Source organism: Canariomyces notabilis (genome assembly GCF_033297395.1).
Source record: "Canariomyces notabilis strain CBS 508.74 unplaced genomic scaffold N656scaffold_17, whole genome shotgun sequence".
Taxonomy (NCBI): Eukaryota; Fungi; Ascomycota; class Sordariomycetes; order Sordariales; family Chaetomiaceae; genus Canariomyces; species Canariomyces notabilis.
Genome location: NW_027041839.1, coordinates 119997 through 139767, shown reverse-complemented (window position 1 = coordinate 139767; position 19771 = coordinate 119997). Strand labels below are relative to the sequence as shown.

The 19771-nt window shown below is 55.7% G+C and overlaps 9 protein-coding genes across 9 annotated transcripts; 4 read left to right on the top strand and 5 right to left on the bottom strand.

Moving 5' to 3' along the window:
- Positions 1-320: 320 nt before the first annotated feature.
- Positions 321-2497, bottom strand: N656DRAFT_183256 (uncharacterized protein). The gene is made up of 3 exons (XM_064808783.1): positions 1361-2497; positions 1222-1303; positions 321-1166 (listed from the first exon to the last, which is right to left on the bottom strand). Exons 1-3 carry the CDS (start codon positions 2213-2215, stop codon positions 541-543), a joined length of 1563 nt encoding a protein of 520 aa, XP_064668428.1. The 5' UTR covers positions 2216-2497; the 3' UTR covers positions 321-540.
- Positions 2498-3310: 813 nt separating this feature from the next.
- On the bottom strand, positions 3311-6319 carry N656DRAFT_183035 (homocitrate synthase). Its single transcript, XM_064808779.1, has 14 exons — positions 5920-6319; positions 5736-5826; positions 5627-5678; positions 5545-5552; positions 5386-5486; positions 5309-5324; positions 5065-5247; positions 4659-4792; positions 4576-4603; positions 4473-4527; positions 4368-4420; positions 4203-4309; positions 3892-4154; positions 3311-3838 (listed from the first exon to the last, which is right to left on the bottom strand). The coding sequence occupies exons 1-14, from the start codon at positions 5992-5994 to the stop codon at positions 3676-3678; spliced, it is 1329 nt and encodes a 442-aa protein (XP_064668427.1). The 5' UTR covers positions 5995-6319; the 3' UTR covers positions 3311-3675.
- Positions 6320-7203: 884 nt separating this feature from the next.
- On the top strand, positions 7204-8367 carry N656DRAFT_713007 (uncharacterized protein; the record flags this gene model as incomplete). Its single annotated transcript, XM_064811864.1, has 1 exon — positions 7204-8367. The coding sequence occupies one exon, from the start codon at positions 7204-7206 to the stop codon at positions 8365-8367; it is 1164 nt and encodes a 387-aa protein (XP_064668426.1).
- Positions 8368-8466: 99 nt separating this feature from the next.
- Positions 8467-9368, top strand: N656DRAFT_183065 (uncharacterized protein). The gene is made up of 2 exons (XM_064808780.1): positions 8467-8919; positions 9107-9368. The coding sequence occupies exons 1-2, from the start codon at positions 8565-8567 to the stop codon at positions 9247-9249; spliced, it is 498 nt and encodes a 165-aa protein (XP_064668425.1). The 5' UTR covers positions 8467-8564; the 3' UTR covers positions 9250-9368.
- N656DRAFT_183066 (uncharacterized protein) lies at positions 9369-11085 on the top strand. Its single transcript, XM_064808781.1, has one exon. The coding sequence runs from the start codon at positions 9488-9490 to the stop codon at positions 10751-10753; it is 1266 nt and encodes a 421-aa protein (XP_064668424.1). The 5' UTR covers positions 9369-9487; the 3' UTR covers positions 10754-11085.
- Positions 11086-11417: 332 nt separating this feature from the next.
- On the bottom strand, positions 11418-13008 carry N656DRAFT_712849 (transcription factor Tfb2; the record flags this gene model as incomplete). Its single annotated transcript, XM_064811855.1, has 2 exons — positions 11418-12817; positions 12879-13008. 2 exons carry the CDS (start codon positions 13006-13008, stop codon positions 11418-11420), a joined length of 1530 nt encoding a protein of 509 aa, XP_064668423.1.
- Positions 13009-13505: 497 nt separating this feature from the next.
- N656DRAFT_799581 (Thioesterase/thiol ester dehydrase-isomerase) lies at positions 13506-14527 on the top strand (the record flags this gene model as incomplete). The annotated part of the gene is made up of 8 exons (XM_064817888.1): positions 13506-13544; positions 13631-13671; positions 13738-13753; positions 13825-13890; positions 13987-14101; positions 14164-14229; positions 14303-14381; positions 14449-14527. The coding sequence occupies 8 exons, from the start codon at positions 13506-13508 to the stop codon at positions 14525-14527; spliced, it is 501 nt and encodes a 166-aa protein (XP_064668422.1).
- A 455-nt stretch (positions 14528-14982) lies between these two features.
- Positions 14983-16173, bottom strand: N656DRAFT_769778 (uncharacterized protein; the record flags this gene model as incomplete). The annotated part of the gene is made up of 2 exons (XM_064813728.1): positions 14983-15292; positions 15368-16173. The coding sequence occupies 2 exons, from the start codon at positions 16171-16173 to the stop codon at positions 14983-14985; spliced, it is 1116 nt and encodes a 371-aa protein (XP_064668421.1).
- Positions 16174-17229: 1056 nt separating this feature from the next.
- Positions 17230-19513, bottom strand: N656DRAFT_769777 (uncharacterized protein; the record flags this gene model as incomplete). The annotated part of the gene is made up of 4 exons (XM_064813727.1): positions 17230-17639; positions 17728-18530; positions 18586-19151; positions 19211-19513. 4 exons carry the CDS (start codon positions 19511-19513, stop codon positions 17230-17232), a joined length of 2082 nt encoding a protein of 693 aa, XP_064668420.1.
- Between the last annotated feature and the right edge of the window lie 258 nt (positions 19514-19771).

Below are 19771 nucleotides of genomic sequence, written 5' to 3'. Positions count from 1 at the left end.
AGCCATCTTCAGACTTCAGTACATCACCCAACATCCTGCTGGCGGACTAGCATCTAATCAGCTAAAGAAACATGAAAACATCAACCACTCTTGTCATTAGTCATAACTCATCACCGATAATAAGGCCGACTATTCTCCTGACCTCAAACCAGATACGCCGTATCCCGACGCAGAGAAATCTCCCATATGTATCCCCATCGTCAGATACCGTGTACTTCCACCTCCCCTTCTCCAAATAGTCCAATCCACGAGACTCCGGCCTCTGACAGCACAGACAATCAAGTCAGCGTCGCCAGCATAGCCTTCATCAGCCTTGGCGGGGGTCCTGTAGGGTTGGAACACACGTCAGTATAGCCCTTATCTCAGTTTGATGCCCCGGGAAAGACAGGACAAACGGCACAAAAAGAAAGGGAAGAAAAACAGAGATGGAAGTCAAAAAAGGTAAAAAGAGCACAACCCCTACCCTAACGAAGCAAAGGAACACCATAAACCACAAAAGTCTGGTAGAGAAGCGGAGAAGAAAAACGCACCGCCAACCCATCATCGGCGCCTCGGCACGCTAATAGACAGCCTACCTCTCTTATCCTTCTCAATCCTGACGCCTCCGCGGGCAGGCTCCTCCAGGGTTTCCACCTCCTCCTCGTAGAGGACCAGCTCGCCCGTCGAGAGCCTCTCGGCGCGGACCAGCTCTCCGCCGCCCCGGCTCGACCGCCTCTCCCTCCGCGCGAGCTGCCGCTCGAGGTGTCTGATCTCGGACCGCAGCTCGTCCGAGTCGCGCGAGCCACGCCTGGGGCGTGACACGGAGCGGCTGCGGTGGTCCGTCGTCACCAGGGCGAGCGGCCCCACGGGCACCCGTTCCGACACCTCGCGGGCCCGGGTGTCGACGATGACGGGCGTGGCGCTGGTGCTCGTGGTGGCGTACGAGGTCGTGTCGTACGAGGTGCTCGTGTCGTAGGACGCCGTCGTGTACGTCCGCCTGTCGGGCGAGACGTCGCGGATCAGAGTGGTCTTGACAACCTCTACCGGCTGCTGTGGGGGCGGACGGGCATCAATAATGACGGGCCCGTTTGACGCTCGAGGCGGCGCGGACATCTCCACGATTTCGGTTCGACGTTCTTCGATGATGTCGCCCGCGCTTGAGCGAGCTGCGATAATCTCGAGTTCACCTGGATCCGTGGGTTAGCGCCGTCATGTTGGCCGTTCTGAGCACTGACGACCTACTTTTCTTGTAGTCATCGCTGAGCTTCAGTAAGTCATCAATATTCTGTTGCCCAAGCGCTTTTTGAACTACAATGGTTTTGCCCTACATGAGGCTATCAGCGTCTGCCTGCTGTTTCCTGCCCAGAGCCGGGCAGCTTACCTCTTCGATGAACGGATACCCAAGATCGATGAGAGCTCTCTTGGAGACCAAACGGGCAGGGATGCGAGTCTTGCCCTTCTTGGGATATTCGCTCCTCAGCGTAGTGCCGCCGGAACTGCTCGAAGAGCTAGTGCTGCTTGACCTTGATCTCCTGGTGGCCCTTGACTCCCGGCTGCGGGTTCTGCGACGGGTGCGGACAATTTCCCTCTCACGTACCCGCTCTCCCGGGATGTGGAAGTCCTCATCGCCGAAGCGGTGGGGATCAGAGACCTGGATTTCATCGTAATATTCCCGGTCATACACCCTAGGAGGAGGCAATGCCCTTGATCTCGGTAGTGGCATGTCCACATAGGGTGGCACGCGGTAATCATCGCGCCTCGCTGGCACATCGTATTCGTCGCGCTCAAAGTAGCCCCTAGGCCTCCGATCAAATGTGTCGAGACTCGACTGGCGTCTTAGAGGCCGAGGTGGCCGCCGTAATGGAGGTGGAGACGGGCTGCGAAATCTCTCCTTCTCGATAACAACTCTGGAGGAGCGCTCAAATTCCAAGGGTGGGGGTGATCTTCGTCGCAGATCCGGAGGCGGGGAAGGCCGACGCCTTAGAGGTTCATCATCGTAGACCACGCGACGACGTTCACGTTCGCGAAACACCACACCGTCCTCCTCATGCGGGCGGAAACGTCGTTCAGAGCGGTCGTCAACGGACCGATCGCGGGGCGGCGGGGGCCGGGAGCTCACACGCCGCACGTAAAGACGGTCGTCATCGTCTTCGAATCGATCTCGAATTTCAGAGTAGCGATCACGGTCCGCCTCGTAACGGCGAGGAAGATCGGGTGCATTTGACCTGTAGGCCATAGCAAGGGAGAGCGGACGAACAAATGGACAGGTGGAGAAGAGTGCGGAGCGCAGGCCAGGCACTCACAAGCCTAGACTTTTCTGATCCCAAGTTTTGTTTGCTGAACTGTCTGTGTACTTCCTCTGACAGGTGGGATATATCAGACGGTTTGGAAGGGCGGAGAAAGAGGGGTGCGGAAGGGGTTGCAAAAACGCAGCGGTCTGTGTCCAAGATGTTGGTCTGATGACGACACAAATGGGTTTGAGCTGACCAAAAATAGCAGGGGTATGAGAGCCTAAGGAGGGGAGGGAGCCAAAACTGCCGAAGTGCACTGGCCAAGCGCATGCATTATGTGGCCTGTGCGGCTGTATCACCCACTTCCCGTCACTCTTTTCATCAATTCTACGAGCTTTGAGCAAACGTCTGCTTATTGTTGAAAAAGAGCCCAAACAAGAATTGCAGTAATGCCCATTTTGAGCGGCGAGGCTGGACAGCCCCAATTTCTACGTGGTCTTCAGAGTTATAGAGTACTACGGCTTGCTTTCTGTCACTGGTCCCCTGTCAGAGCTCGTGTAGCTCTCCTCCTTTGCCCGCAATAAAGCTGGCCACGGGAACGACTCTTTAACAACCACCCATCAACGCCTAAACTGCGCAGAAAATAGTAGCCGAGCAAACGTTGCTGGGGCCAGCGCGCTTCTCCATACTTCCATATGGTGGGTGGTGCTACTTCTCGTATTCTCCGCCGCTGCATTCTTCCAAGTGTTGAGATGCGGATATGTGAGTGGGGGCCTCTCTAGCCTTGCGAAGTGGCACCCGGATTGGGCTCAACATCTGCACCGTTGATCATCTTCATTGCTCTGCAGTGTGCTGCAGCCTGACGGACGGGGTTCGCGATATGATCTACGTTCTCTCGGGGGCTTTTATTAAATAACTGCCTTACTGCGTGAGGTATACCACGACAAAATCTCTCGTCTCGCTGCCCGAAGGGTCTTCCACTGCGCCTGCATGCATGATGACGTCGTCAGGTAGCTGCCGCCTCAACACCACAATCACGAAACCTCTCGATATAGATCTAATTGGTCGTCGATGTCTACCTCATGGTTGCTTTACAACACTAGAAGTTAGGCCAGCTTGCTGCTGTATCACATGAGGCTGTAGTCCCACCATCTTTTTGCGAGATTCCCAAGTCAAACCGAGAGACTTCTCATGGCAGAGCCGGCTATACTCCCCTCAAATTCACCAACAAATCCCAACACAATGGCGTTGATCGTCTGAGGCCTTCCTTTTCGTGTCTCTCTTTTTGCCTTGATCTCTGATATCATGCAGGACTTTTTCCTTCCGAAAATGGTCGACTATGCGATGAGATTTTTGCGAACCGAGCTTCTCCTTTTCCCTGATTCGCAATCAACTCCGGAAATGATGTGGCCAGCAAGCACGTAACCAATACCCTGTCGTACAACGCCAACGAACTGCAATCGACTTAAGCCGCGTTTGTGACCTCTACCGGCTCGCCATTTTGTATCTCTACGGGGGGTTCTGCGCCAGGCCGCTCACTCAGACCTAGATGAAAGCTCCGGATGATTGAGTCCGCGTCGTCAATAGCGATAGGCCGTACATCGGCGAGTGCCTTGATCTTGGCGGTACTGTAGACAGTTGGTTAGCCTTGTCCCCTTCTCTGTCCATTCCAGGTACATACACTTCCTTGACTTGATCATCGGTCATGTTGAGGCCAAGCTGTCCTACTCTCGTCTTGACGGCGTTCCAGCCTGTCAGGCGCGACGCAAAGTGGACATAGCGAGTCAAGCCAAAATCGGCCGGGTTGAGAATCTCATATGTGCTGGGGTTGTTGAGGATAGCCTTGGCGTGGATGCCAGCCTTGTGGGTGAAGGCACAGAAGCCAGTAATGGGGTTGTTGAAGGGGGTGTTAACCTCTACAGCCTCGGCTACCATGTCCTCAATCTGCAGGAAGTCAGAAAGAATTCATGCGGATACTGTGACGCCACTTACCTCCTTGAGCATGTGGAGCTTATACTTGCTCTTGACATACTCAGGGCTTGTAACCACCATGCGAGCCAAGAGGCCGCCAAGGGGTGTAATGCCGTTACGCTCACCAACTACACGGATCTGGTAAGTTTCCTCTTTCGTGCACGAATTCATTCGGGGGTAACTCACTGCCAAGGACGCTGGTGTCGATATGAGTAGCGCCGGCCTCCAGGGCGCAGTAACTGGAAAAGGTCAGCATTGTGTTTACTAGCAGGACAGACTGGGTGAACGCACGCATTGGCAATACTGCAGCCAGTGTCGTTGTGGAAGTGGGTTTCAATGTCGCAAGCTAGTACCAGTCAGCAGAACCCCGATCAGCAGGACCCGGCGGACGTACAAACGACGCCTCTCAGCGTCCGGACAAGCTATTATCCACGAGTCAGTGGTGGGACCGAAACGCGAGGTTCATAGAGCACATACGTCGTAGACCTGCCTGGGAGATGCGCAGCCGACGGTATCGGCAATACCAACACGGTTGACGCCAACCTTGTCGACAGCCCGGTATAGCGAAAGCAGATCGACCAGGTCGGAGCGGAAGGAATCCTCACTCGAGACTGCTGAGTGTCAGTATCGAAGCCACGCAACAAGCCATGGTCTCGATTGGCAGGATTGACTAAGGGTGCAGTGCACCCCGTAAGGACTGGACACCCCCTGGGGCAATTGATTCCCCTCGCATGTCCGGTCTTCAAGTCCCCAACCAAATCACCAGTCCTGACCACCGCCATGGCAGGATCCCGAGTCTGGTGTCGAGATAACTAAGGCACCGGAGGCCCGCAGTGCAAGGTGCGCCGATGTTTGATGGGTGCAAAAGAGGAGGCCAACTCACATCTTACTTCAAGGCCCTTAGACTTGATGTACTCGATGACCTCAATGGCGGTCTTTTCGATATATGCCATATCCTTGCCATGGCTATGTTCTCGGAGGAAGCTAGACGTGCCAATCACCACGTCAAGGCCGTCAACGCCAGTCTCGACAGCGAGCTTGGCATCGCGCATATCACAGCGAACATCTTGTGGGGCGTTAGACGCTAACGCTAAATGGAATGTAAGGTGCCGAGATCGGTGACTCACGTGTCAAAATCTTGGCCTATCAACGGGTTAGCCGGCAATTCATTCCTTTTGCTTCGGCAAGCGGGCGGGGAGCGCACCTTCAAACCAAGCTTGCAGATGGCCTCGCAATCCTTGCGAGACTGTTCTGAAGCGGCAGGCGATGTCAATTCGATGTAGTCGACACCAAAGGCATCGAGCGCTATTTGAGGCCGAGGTCAGTGGTAAGCGACCGTTAAGCGGGGTAAAGGGCACCGTACCCTTGGCACTAGTCACAGACAACAACAGTCAGTCAACGACCATTCCTATGGTTTCGCGGTTTCAAGGGCCGGGGTTACCAACATCTTGATCTTAGTCTCGGTGTCGAAGTAGGCGTTGGCGAATTGCTCGCCCTCTAAGCACGGAGGTTAATGGGGGCCAACTGAGGGAAAGACTGGTGCCGATTACGGACCTCGCAGAGTCGATTCGATAATCTTGAAGCTACCGACATTGGACAAGAAATCGCCGACCGGTTGGTAAGGATTCGAGCGGAAATGGGCGCCCTTGTGTCGCAAAGCATATCAGTATCACAACAGCCGGTCCTCGAGATAAGGGAGTCCAATGGACGCTTGCGGATCGGGACTTGCAGCACATACCCCGTTCGAGACACCGTTCGTGCCATTGGCACCGTTCGTGCCATTGGCACCGTTCGTGGAGTCTGTACCGCACATTGCGTATAGTTCTTGTGTCGTTCTTGGTTTCTGGTGCAATGGCAATCGCGGTCGAGGGAAAGGTTCGAGAAGATGCAGAGAAATTTTTTGGAAACTGGCAGGCCTCGCTTCCCGATGTCGCTGAAATAGTTGGTCCCTGGCTGTGTGCCCCTCTTGAGTGAGTCAAATCAGAGTTTTCCACGGCCACTGTAAGTGACCCCGCAGTGGCACAAAACGACGCCTGCAACAAACCCAAGATGGTTCTGCAAGGGTGGATTTGATTGGTTGGACTTCTTCACAACGGCCACAGAGAGTACGTCACAGGTGCTGTTGGAGTTTCTCCTTCAACTTGAGGTTAGAATTGAGCTCGTGACGGCATCCTGTCCCTTCACCAGACAATCACACGACAAATGTGTGGGTTTCATCTCATATAGTGATCCTGGAGTAGCAGTCCTTGCGCTCAGAACGAATATACGAGGGAACACCCCAACCGAAACCCAGGCTGATCTTGCGTGTCACCAATCTAGATCTGGTTTCTGCGTCAGGCACAAGGGACATGATCCGGCAACCTCCCCTGCCATGATCATGGAAGTCCACGGGCTGTCTACCAACGGGGCGGGTACCCCAACCCTCCGGACCGGGGCCCCGCATATTACTACTACATGCATACGCTAGATTATTAACGGGGTCGGATGCTGTTGTGGTGTCATAAGTTTCTCGTTCGTCATCCGGTTTGAGTTGAGCGTTGTCATCCTCTCCTGTTGGTCTGCAGCGCACTGTACTACGAAGTGCATCAGCTTCAATGCAAAATCCTCTGGAAAGTCGGGCAGTCCTCGGACACGCGCAAACTGGACAATCTCCTTTCCGTTCAGGGCAAGATAAATGGAATGTATCTGGACCCTGGCTGGCAAGGACATACTAAACGCTACATTGGATCCATGGATGGCCGGGGGCGTTAATGCGTGGCCTGATTCGATCTGCTGCCGAGCCCGCACCTTTCGATCCCTCACCGGCCCAGGCCAAAACCTAACCTGATGCTTCGAGTCGGGAACAGAAATAAATATCCAGAGAAAGTCCAGATCACACAATTTTAAACTGTCCCAAACTCGAAGTATCTTGAGGTTTCAGATACCGGCGGAACCAACACGATCACCAGAGCGGTACTTTTGTCTCCTGTGATTGCCCAAGGTTTATGCCACGCAGCGCTCCTTGAACAGCAGACAAGCGGATATGTGTATTGTCCTCCTTACGACGGCGCACCCCAAATACGCGCTAATTGTCCTTGACAACCGAGACGAGTACATTCTTCGGCCGACCAGTAGGCCGCATTGGTGGACAACCCAACCAGAGTCGCACATACCCGGCGGATCAGCAAACGGGTCAGCACGGAAGCCAAATGAGGCCGGTATAAGCAGTCCGCCCGGCGATGTTCATATTCTCTCCAGTCGAGACTTGCAACGGGCCGAACGAGGAACCTGGCTAGGCATTACCAAGGGTGGCAACTTCGCCGTACTTACAAACTACCGCGAGCTGGACTCGCACAATGCCGCGCACCCTGTGCACGCTCAGCGCAGCCGCGGTGGCATGGTGACAGCTTGGCTACGCGCGGACCCAGCCGAGTCAACAGCACAGTTTGTGCATCGCATGCTGGACAGCGGCGAGGTCAAAGGCGTCGGGGGCTTTTCACTGATCTGCGGCAAGCTGCGAAAGGTGAAGGGGGAAAAGAACATCGAGCCGCTTGCCATTATCTCCAATCGGTGCGACCACGTCGATCAGGTTCCCTGGATCTGCGGCCAGCGGGGCCAGACCTATGGTCTAAGCAATGCCACCTACCTTGAACCAACAGCGGAGAACAACAACGCATTGCTCTGGCCCAAGATTCGCGACGGTATCGATATGTTGAACGACGCCGTTGCTGCGACCTCGGGAAGTTCGAGCACCGAGAGCGAATTACTAGACTCATTCTTCAAGATTCTAGACTCGGATAAGTTCCCATCAGACCATACCATAGACTTGGACGACGGCCTCCCGCTGCTGAAGAACTCTATCTTCATTCCAGCCTTCGGTGGCAAGGAGCATCAAGAGGAAATGAGGGAAGCACAGCATCGTGGCGATGTGGAGAGGAAGGGACACGACTCCCCGGCTGCCGAGACACTCACGATGGTAGCTCGGCCAGATGACCAACCTAACGGGTTCGAGACAGGCCTCTACGGCACGCAGCGCCAGACAATCCTGCTTGTAGACTGGGATGGCAACGTCACATATACAGAACGTGCCCTTTGGGACTCAAATGGCAATCCAATCCCGAGAGGCTTCGGGGACGAGACCTTCAAATTCAAGATCGAAGGATGGGAATCGAGCCGGAAGCCGCGGGCCAATGGCGCAATGCTTTAGATGCAGTTTGCGGACCAAGGCCGTGTTAGAGGTGCCGGCAACTATTGTGACTTGGCACCGCGTACGACTTACAGCTTTGGCAGCATGAGCCTTCGACCAGAAGTTATATAGAATAGATCTTTCGGAGCAGACATGGTGTTCTGGGTTCAGTTGTTTCCTGGAGACAATGTGGAATGGGGTCGGTATGAGTTGCTTACATGACCATACTACATTATTGCACAGTTTATTTTGGCTTTAAGGGGCAAGAGTTTCAACACGTGCGAACAGGCGTGGAAATTGCAGTCCATTGCCTTCTGATGAAACAGTTTTTGCATGCTCAAGCCCATTCATCTGTTTTCTTACCAGCCGTATCTTGTGGCTTACTCCTTCCCCATCACCCAGCGCTTTACCATTACCACTGCCTCTACTACGCAGGTAGTAACGCTCAACCCGACCATCTGTGCGACTTCCCCAGCTCGCCGACAACCGCCTTCCCTCACCATCTCGCCCAAACCATATCTGTTCTCGCTGGCCTGAATCGGGGAGCGCGACCCGGTGATAAGTTCCAAAAAGGTGCGTCATCATCCAGCCCGGGCATGAGCCTGAACTACGACACAGGTCACATCGCCAGCGGCCAGGTCATTCAGCTTCTCAGCTTCAAGTGTGGCGACGGCCGGCCATTCAGAGACACTTTACCTCTTTACTGCCTCAAGAGATCTTGATATCCATTCTGCACCCAGTACTAATTCGCCATGACCAGTCCCTCTCGTAGCCCGCACTCCCGAAGCGAACCCATTCCCTTGGCAGCCAGGCCTGGAACGACCAGCAAAGCACATCAGCAGAGCAATATTAGGGACATTTTTCTTACCCCTGGCACAGCTTTCCGCGATCTCGCCGATTTGATCATCATATTTGGCCAACTCTTGTGGTCTACAGTTCGGCTCGCATTCGCCTCGACTCGCGCAGCACTCTACCTACAAAAGGACACGGTATACAGCCTCTTGTCGATTTCGGCGCGGATTCTGCGCACTTGGCTACTCTTTTCCCGCCTGGCCCTCGGCGTTCTCTACTTTAAGGGTGTTGATCTTCTCCTCAACACCGTGCTTGGGATCGTCTACCTTTTTGAGGCTGTCGTCCAGAGATGGAGAGAACTCCAACACAGAAAAGCTCTTGCTTCCCGGGACGAACAAAATCGGTTGCCAGGCTCCGACGAGTCAAGCCAATCGCCCCAGTGATGCTTACCGACTCGTCCATATCCAGCTTCTGCTCGATGTCTCAGAGCGCTTCAACTTCTGCTCATGCCCAGCAGGTCTCTCACCCTTTTACCAGCGGAATCAATTACAGCAATGACGAGAACCTGGCCTTCAATCCCAAGCAAACAGATGGTAGCACCACGCACGCGAATTGCCGAATTCCAAAATCACGGACCGTCACCACATTTTCGAGCACCACCATGTCTCGCTCCCGGGGCTCTCGACTCAGCCAAGGGTACACCAGCAGCCGCAACATCAGCGGTGAATCTGTCAATTCGGACATTGCCGCGCCCTTTCAAAGAAGTATCCGCACATCCTTTTTGGGGGTTGCCCAGAAACCATCAACTTCGACTCCTGATCAGCCTAGGAACGACCAAGATCCTGGGGCGATCCCGCGGCCGCTTCAGCCGTGGTCAACCCCTGAACCCAGTGACCCTCGTTTTGTCACAAAGGCCATGCCAGCTCCATACTGGACCGGACGATATACATCGATACACGACATGTTCTGCAACGAGCTACTAGCGCCGGACGCCCTCGGTTCCCTCATAGAAGCGCACGTAGACGGTGGCAGCATGCATGATCCCCACGTCTCTGCCTTCATGCGAGTTGTCCGAAAGCCCATCCTCAACAACCACAAAACTCCCACGACGACCCGCACCAGCCGTATCCCTCAATCCGCTACGAGCGGCGCCATCCTGCAGAGGTCAGCAGCACAACTTGGACATGGCGAAGCGCCATCCTCATCCTCCAGAGTCCACGCCGTCAGCAGCAATACTAGCCGCAGTAACAAGCCGGCTGGACGAGAAAGCAACATCCAATTCAAAAAAAACTCCGCCGCCACTGTCAGCCGCGCAGACGATGTCGCCCTCTGCCACCGCACCCTGGCCCACCTCGGGAAGCAGTGCATAACGGACGAGGCGCGCGAGTCCTTCCGCGCCTGGCGGGTGCTGTACGCGCGCATGAGGCGTGACGTTACACTGCTCCCTGCCGAAACTAACATATTTGATTTGGTGGTAACCGGTCAAGACAATATTCTGCTGCGGGTGGAGGCACTTGTGCCGGAAGAGATTGGGGCCGCATGGGGAGATAAGGGGCGAGGCATCATGGGTAGATTGAAGAGGAATTTCAGTGGTGCTTCCTTTTCGGCGGAGTGATGCTTCTTGTTTGGGCAAAGGGGTCGGGCGGGAGACTTCGAGGGGATGCGTTCAGCATGGGGGTTCTTAAATGGACGAATGGGATGACATACGTCGGCCGAGGGTGAGGGCATGGTTGGGACTGGAACTGTTCCTCTGATTGTTTCTATCTTCCTCGGTGTGGTTTCTTCTGACAGCTGGGTTGGGGCCGCGCTGGTGTTTATGGATCTCTGTCGTTTGGCATGCTTAGAGTTAGGGATGATCAACGGCTCGGGGTTATGGCGCAACATTGTCCGGTTACATGGGGATGCAATCAGCTCTTACAACCATGACGATACCCCTAAATATTGTTAGATAGGTGTAGGAGAGGATCAACATCAAGGCTATTTGCAGTTATGATGGGATGGAACTTGCCTGCATAGTACAAATGGTCGAATGGACCTTATAGCATATGTAGACATTCGGCAGCAATAACGAAGCTGCCTCGGTGGAGAGAAAGCAACAATAAACACAAGGCCAACCCGCTGAGCACTTCCTACGAGCAGACCATAGCCTAATCACACTTTCTAGACATACACCCGCCAACTCCATCCATGCAAAACTCATCAATGACTCCGGGTCCCATGGCAAACTCCTCAAGCTCGCTTTTTTATCCTGATAGCTCCAAATATAGAAACCAAGCCTTTCACTCGGCCTTCTTCCGACTCTTCAGGTAGTCCCTCAACTGCTCCATCTTGCTAGCGAAGAACATCTTCCGCCTGTCGCTCTTCCACACCAGCACGCCAATCTCCTCGGCGTAGGAGCACAGCGCCGCGTACTCGTCGGGCGTGTCAAAGTCCTTGAACAAGAAGCCGGCTGTGGTGCGCATGCGCTCGTTCTCGAGCTGCCACAGCCGGATCTGGTCCACCACGGTGGGCGGGAGCACGGGGCGGCCCGTCGCGGCCGCCGCACGCACCATTTGCTCGTGCGCGTGCGCCGCCAGGTAGCTGATGATCTGGTCGGCCGTGATGCCGAAGCCGATGGCGCGCCGGATCGAGTCGCGCGTCAGCCGGCCGGTAACCATGCCCGCGAAGCGCATGTTGAGCTGTGTGAACAAGGCGAGCACGGCGATTTGTAGGGGAGACGACGTGTAGGCGTACACGCGGTAGTTGGTCTCGATGATGATGAAGCCCTTGCTGCTCGGCGCGTCGGCCGCGGTTGTGCCTAGGCTGGAGGTGTCGCCGGACGTGTTGGTCGTGGCGGCCGCGAACCCGGAAGAGACGGAGCGGAGCGCCGACGCGCCGCTCGTCAGGGTCGTGGCCAGCCGCGTGGGGAAGTACTGGCGCGTGTCCTCGCGGGGGATGTAGATGAGGCCAAAGTCGACGAGGGCGGGGAGCATGTTGCGCCGCGTCTCGGTCAGGGCGTCCGTGTCGTACGCGCGCCCGAGCTCGAGCGAGGCCAGCATGAAGAGGAAGGAGAGCATGTCGATGCTGTCGGGTTTGGACTCGGCGGCGGCGGCTTGTTGGCCCTGCTGCGCTTTGGAGTGGTCTGCTGCCTCGAGCCAGAGCAGCAGCAGGGTCCATACCTGCGCGCCAGCCTCTTGTAGGAGGAAAGTGAAGCCCGCCTGTGTGATGCCGACTCCACCTCGCGTGTCGGATCTGCGCTCGACCAAGCGCCCCGCCAGCAGCAGGTCTTTCACGCTGGCCTTGGGTCCTCCCGCACCAGATCCCGCACCACCTCCTTCGCCATGCACCGGGACGCTGTTGACGACATAGTGCAGAATATCCTCCCACTTCTTACGTGCGTAGTTATCGAGATGAGCAATGTCAATACGGGGGTCGACGGGCAGCGTGCTTGGGACACCAAAACTGCTGTGTGTCCCGCCGCCTTCGAGGGCTAGGCGCAGGCTGTTTTTGAAGTTGGTCGTAAGTTGCAGTTCTTGAGGCTTGTCCTTGCCGGGCGGCGTGATCTGGATTATGTGTAGAGATCGTAGGATCGAGAGGGCACGGTCGCGCTGCATCTTGCCCTCGGCGCGTACCCACACATCTAGCTCAGATAACAACATGGGCGATGGCATGTAGAGGAGGGCCTGGACGAACACCTTGGCTAGGCGCAAAGCAATGTAAGCCGAAGCGGGGGAAATTCGTCCACAGTGGCAGACACATACCAAGGGCCGGCAGCATCCGGCGAAAGATGGCAAACGCTGTCGACGGCTGCTGGTAGAGTTTCCGGAACGTCGTCCCGGGCAGCTTCTCCAAGTAGTCGGAGAGCTGGTACGACTGCGGCGCCAGCGACATGTTGCTAGGCTCGCTGTGCTTTGCGCAGCAAACTTTTTGTTCCCGTTTTATCGCATTATCGTTGAAGATGTGACCTCGCGAGCTGCGCAGAGGCGGAGAGGCCCAATGGTGTCGAGTGCAATTGTTCGATATTTATGGTCAGTTAATCCGTTCCAAAATTTCTTTGATGTCGTTGTCTCGAGGCGTTGAGGCTGATGCGGGCTGTAGGTTGCAACTTGCAGGGGTGGGAAACGGATCGGACAGGGGCCCGGCAGCGTGAATGACAGGATCACAGCGGCTTGGCTAAAGAATCCCGAGTTCTGGGAACCACCACAGTGCGGGTTAGCTGGAGCGGATACTGTAGGCACCGCAAGCCTGTCACTCACCCCCGTCACAACTCCCGTCCTCCTCATCAGTCCCGCCAGTATCACTACCACCGCACCTCATACAAGGCTCATACATCTTGGGGTCACCACCAACCAACCATTACAGAGTTCAAGTTTATATCACAAGCGAAAATGCCGACTAAACTGCCCCCTGCGAGATTTGTCCGATCGGTATGATCCAACCTCCAACTTCCAATCGCCTTCAAGTTCCCAATGCCAGAACCCCAGCCAAAAAAAACTAACCCTCCTACCCATAGGTCCTAAAGTCCTTCATGGCCGAGTCTGGTCTTGAGCCACGGTAATAAATAAGCCTTCTCATGAGGTTCCAAAGCGCCACTGACGAGCGCTTGACAACCTTCCCCAGACTCTTTGGGCCGCACGTAGGCAAACACCTCCCTCACCTCCCCCCCCCCTTTAAAGAATAGATCTCTCAATGCTTACTCTACTCAAGCTCCGCATCACCAATGCCACAGAAGGAAAAGTCGATTTTGAGCTAGACATTACCAAAGACCACACCGTAAGATGAGGTTTGCCTGGTGCCAGGGGCAGCCATGGACCCCTGATACCCTTTGAGACCGCATCCGCTCATACCCTCCTCTTTCAACATGAACAGAACCGATTAAAAATTCTCCATGGCGGCACCATAGCCAGCATGGTCGACCTGGGCGGCTCGCTGGCCGTTGCCTCAATGGGTCTCTACGCAACCGGCGTGTCGACAGACCTCAACGGTAACTACCATCACGACATTCTCTCCCAGCTTCATTGTCTACCCTACTAAATAACTTGCCAGTAACGTACCTCAGCAGCGGCGGAAAAGTCGGCGACAAGATCCATGCCACAGCTACCTGTGACAAGAGTATGCAGATTCTTATCTCCAGTTAGTTGCACACGTAAAGACTGACAACAACATGCTGCCGGGGTTGGAACAGTCGGTAAGACGCTTGCTTACACTACTGTTACGTTCCGCAACCAAAAAGGCGAGCTTGCCGCCAGGGGTTCGCATACCAAGTGAGTGACTCTGTTTAGCACGGCAGGCCGACCCGACCCCATACCCCTGACACAGATGTCTCCGCAGATACGTCACACAGGCCTGGAGTGCAAGCCCGCCATATACACCTCCCGAAGGGGCTGTGATAGCCGACGAGGTAGACTGAAGGCATGCCGTCTCGGCTTGTACTAGTCTGTATTCTGCGTGTACGTCGAGGTAGTAGACCAGAGCATGGAAGATTGGTTGTGATATTCCGGATTGCCCCCGGCGTGGGCCACCAGTAGACGGCTTCTTGGTTCAGGCTGTCTCATCGTCGATCGGTGTACGGAGTACATGTGAATCATCCTGCTTTCCAGGTTGTTCCGAACACCACAGAGTTACGGTCACTGCAGAGCTGGTTCACTCAATCCGAGGACGGCGCTGTAGAGAGACACTAACATTACACCCCCACAGAGGTTTAGAGAAAGGAGGCTCGCGAACGCTAACGCTATCTGACAGTACTTCCCCAAATACTTCAATCAACGCCTTTGCTGTCCTTTTCCGTCAAGGCCCTCAATACCACACATGAACACAATCCGAGCGCCATGACTCCCTGCCATCCCAAGCCATCTGCACTTGATCTCACGAGGAGTCTCTGCCCGCACCCTCACCACCGCCAGCGCCACCTCCGGCGCGGCCACCAGCGCCGTCACTACCCGCACCACCATCACTGCCAGCAGTTCCAGAGTCAGCACCACCGGCAGCGCCCGCGCCCGGTCCGCCCCCGCTAACTTGAGGCTGATCCTTGATAGAGGCCACGGAGCACCCGTTCTTTGTCGTGAAGGTGACAGACGCGTCGAAGCGCGAGGACGCCTCCAACTTCAACGTGATGGCATCACCTTCCCACATGTCATGTAGCAAGTCCCAGGCCTCCAATGTGGCACCCTTGACCCTGTTGATATGAGGTCAGATTACAGAACGTTAAGTTACATGATCAGGATGGGAGGGGATTAGGGAATATACGTACCACGCCACATATGTCGGCACACCACCATCCAAACACATTCCGACGCCAGCTTGCAGGATGCTGTCCGGGTACGGCTGCCCTCCGTACACCTCGCGATCGATGCGCAACCATGCCGAGCCAATGGTCCCGGCTTTGCAGTGATGGCCGTTGCACTTTACGGGAGGAATGATGATGGTTCCCATGACAGATTTGGGTTGTCCGCGTCCAGTCATCAGACCGCCCGCCCAGTTCGTGAAGTCGTTTTGGGGACAGGTGCGGCTCGAGTCAAGGTCCAAATCGAAGCCGCCACAGGGAGGAAGACCGGGGCGGAGTTCCTTGTTCCCGTAAACTGGCTTGGGATTCCCGGGTACATAGACAGAGGGAGGCTCAGCATACGAGGGAGCAGGAGGAGCCTGGCCAGAAGGGTAGACAGATGGAGCCGGAGCAGGCGGGTACGAGGGCGCTTCAGCAGGTGGGTAGACCGGAGGTGCTTCGGCAGGTGGATAGCTTGGAGGTGGTTGAGCAGTTGGATAGGCCGGTGGTGGAGGAGCAGGTTTGTAGACTGGAGGTGCTTGACCTGGCTGACCCTGGTCAGGATAACCTTGGCCTGCAGACCCTTGACCAAGCGAAGATGCCGGAGGAGGATTGGCCAGAGGAGGATCGGCTGGGGAGGGATTGCCCGGGGGAGGAGGAACCTCGCCGGGGGGAATTGTGACAGGTGGATCAGCTGGAGGCGGAGACGGAGGCGTAGCTTGAGCTTCCGTGGGCAAAGCCTGGATAGCGGCGGCGCCGAGGACGGCGGTAAAGAGGGCGGCGGTAAACTTCATGATGAGGATATTGAGGAATGACTGCTTGAAAGAGTGTGCAAGATGCTGAGAATGGAGGCGATAATTAAGATTAAGATGGGCACCACAGCTCTGACTGCAGCACGTTGGGTGAAGGTTTGGAGTTCGGTTGTCAGGAAGAGAAGCGGGTATAAATATGCAGGACAAGACCCGTGGCTACGACGAGCGTGCTACTTCCTCCAGCGGTGTTCTCGTCTCGAGCCTGGTCGTCCATAGGGGAAGTCCAAGCCGCGTGCCAGACGTTGCTCTTTCCATGACTGCAGCGCAAACGAACGCGAGGTACCATTTCCGGGGGCAAAGGGCAAGAACCAGCCGCGAGCCTAGCCAGCCTTGAGCGCGTCTGATGGCAAGAGCCATCCTAAGATTCAGATAAGGTAGTGGGTGTTCCAGTGTGTTCACCAAAAGCCATCGAACCTGGAACCAAGGGTCTCGTCTGGATAGTCCGCCGGGAAAGAACACCCATACCTAGAGTAAGGCAGGTCGGGCATTGCGCTGGAAGATCAAGGAGCGAGTTCTATAGGTAAGGTAGGTAAGTACCGGACGGCAACCGACCTAACCTAACACAGCTTGCCTGGGGCTTTTCACCTCAGTACTCACAGCATTCTTTCGAGTTCAGGTGCTTTCGTGAAGTCGAAGGTGTACCTTCTGTTTGCTGCGGATTCAAGTCCATCCTGGCTGCACCTGGAGACATCACATCTCTGTGGCAGTCAGACCATTGAGAGCATCTCGACTACAGAACCAGCTACCGTACCTACCTTGATCAAATTCGCCTGGCTTTAGGAAAGACATCAAGGACAGGCTTCGCTCCTACTGAGGTACGCTCCAAGCAGCAACCATCGAGGTCTCATGAAAGACCACGGAAACGACTCTTTCGCCGGTGGCTCCAGCATGAAGTGAGTGAATCTCAATGGCATTGCAATCGCATACAGTCATTACAGTACAACACCCCTATTCCCGTGGCAGTGGCAATACGCCCCAATCACCAAATCCAATCCAGAAGCCACCAAACCCAGACCTCTCAGGATTCAAGACTGACCTTCACCCTTGGCAGCAGCCTGCGCCATTCCCATTCGCATTCCCATTCCCATTCGCATTCCCGCCAGCATCAGAAAACGCCAACCTACTAACCGCGTCGACAACACCTCTCACCCCGCCTTCGCCCCTGAGCAGCTGGCTCGGCGTGCTCGCGTAGGAAGGAGGGACGTCCATGACGGGATTGCCGGCGAAAAAGTTGCGCGGCCGCAGCAGCAGCGTCATGGGCTCGGCCGGCATGACAGGGAAATCCTCGGGGGATGGGAAGTGGGTGACGCCAAAGGTGTGCCAGAGCACCACGTCCGTGTTGTCGATGCTCTCGCTGCCGTCGCCAATCCATTCGGCCAGCCCCACGGGCTTGTCGCCCGAGGTCTGCGGCACGTGCCGTCCGGCTGGGTATAACTGGTCGTCTTTGTCTGTGGTGTGTGCGGGTGCGGGTTAGTGTGGGGGTGGGCTTGATGGGTGGGGAGTTGGCAAGGGAAAAGGGGGAAGGGGGGCGCTTACACCTGGTTACGTGCACAGCATGGCGGGCAAAGGGAGCGCGCTTCCATACGAGTGAGTTCGGTTTGGGTAGAAGGCCAGGAGCCTCTCTGCTAACGAGTTTGTAGCTGACGGGTTTTTTGCTGAAGGGGTTCAGCTTGTTAGTGTTAGCGATCTCCCACGTCCGAGACGTAGCGCCGTTGTAATCGGTCATGGCCTCGCCCGTCGTCGACAGCTTGGTGCGCTTGTTGTAGAAGGCGTTACCGTAAAAGTTTTCGGGGCTGCCCACAGGCGCGTCGCTCGGCACGGCGTCAGACATGAAGACGGTGTTGTTGGGTCCGTCGACGTTGGCATCGATGCGCAGGCAAAAGAGATGCTGGTGGTTGTGGGCATTCACGCCAGGGTACACCTGGGTGCCCCATCCGTGTGTGTCCTCCTCCGGGTCCATGGCGTATGTGTTGAGGATGCCCGTCAGCTTGATCTCGGGCTGGATGGTGCCGTCCTGGTGGAAGACCCACGCAACCACGTACTCATAGTTGGCCGCCGTGAAGATCTGCTGGATGATGAGCTTGCGCCCGCGTGTCACGATGACGGAGTCGTCGCGGAAGTCGCTGTGCTTGAAGAGGATACCCGCGTCCTCCTCGTGGATACAGATGGCATTCTTGATGGTTCGCACGCCACCGGCCCGCGTGGGGAAGTGAGCGTCGAGGTAGTGAATCGAGCCCTTGCAGTCGCAGCCAAGCGAGAGACTATTGGCCATGTAGCCGGCACCGTACTCTCCCTGGTCAAGGGCATGTTTGCGGTGGTGAGGGTGCTCGGGGTTGCCACTGTGGTTTGCTGTCAGTTACGCTCGGTGCTGAGGGTGGTCAGGAGTCGACTTACTAAGGCACCACCATCTCAGCCAGGGACAGTCTGTAGAAGATGGGCCGCACGGTTCCCTTGTCGTTGAAGGTGATGTTGTTGAGCACGATCCCTTCTCGGTAGTTGAACCCGATGTGGAACTTCCAGTTCTGCCACTCAAGCTCTCTCCCGGTGATTTTGAAGGACACACCCTCGGGCTGCGTGATGTTGATGGGTTTCAGGTTGGTCCGATATCCGCCCCTTTTCTCCACTGCCGCTGGGTGGTAGTCCAAGGGCGCCGCCTTGCTCAGGGGGCGGCGTACCTTGGGGATGTCGATGGCAATGATCTCCCCCTTGTCTGCATCATAGATGGGGCAGAAGTCGAGCGGGTATGTGTATTGGCAATTGTCGATTTCCGGTCGGTAGTACATCAAAGCTTGCTGAAGCCGAACCGAGCTGCCAAACCTCTCGTCGTACCCAATGGTCCACGGGTCACAGTACACCTTATCCATGTCCTCAGGAGCGATGCCGCTGATTATGCATTGCTCGATGACCTTGGGGTCTTTGCGGACAATGTGTTCGACCAACTGGAGCTCTTCCATGGTGATCTAGAATGAATACGGTCAGCACGCTTCCATAACTCCCGTCTTCATTGAGCTCCGCGTACAATCGGCTGTTCCCCGTCAAGAAGCTCCCATTTTGTGATGGTGACCGTTTCCAAGTCCACGAGCCCGTCATACACCTTCCCGCCCGGGGCAATAACCACGACGTCAGCGACACGCTTTGGCCGAGGCGCCGCATCTGCGTCCGCGAGCCATGCAGTCATCTCAGCCTTCCGCGGCTCGTGCAGGGTAACGACATTGAAGAAGACCTGGCCATGGGTCTTTTTGACAGTCGTAATCGCTACCTCGATCTCGGATAGCGTCAGAGGATCCAGGGGATAGGGGCGATCGGCCACGACAGAACCCATGGTTGGTGCCTGTGGTCTGAAAGAGGAAGGTTGGTCAGTAAATAGGGGGTTCTTTTACGAAGAGAGGAAGAGGGCCTGGTGATATCCTGTCGGTTTGGCCGCGGCGGGGATGAGGAGCGCCCTTTTACTGTCGTGCAAATGTCCTAGCACATTGAATGGTGATGAGAACTTCATCAATATTTATATCTCAGGCACGATGCTCTTCGCCCATGGACTGACATGTTCGAGAGAAACATCCTGTTCCTCATGACTGACCAC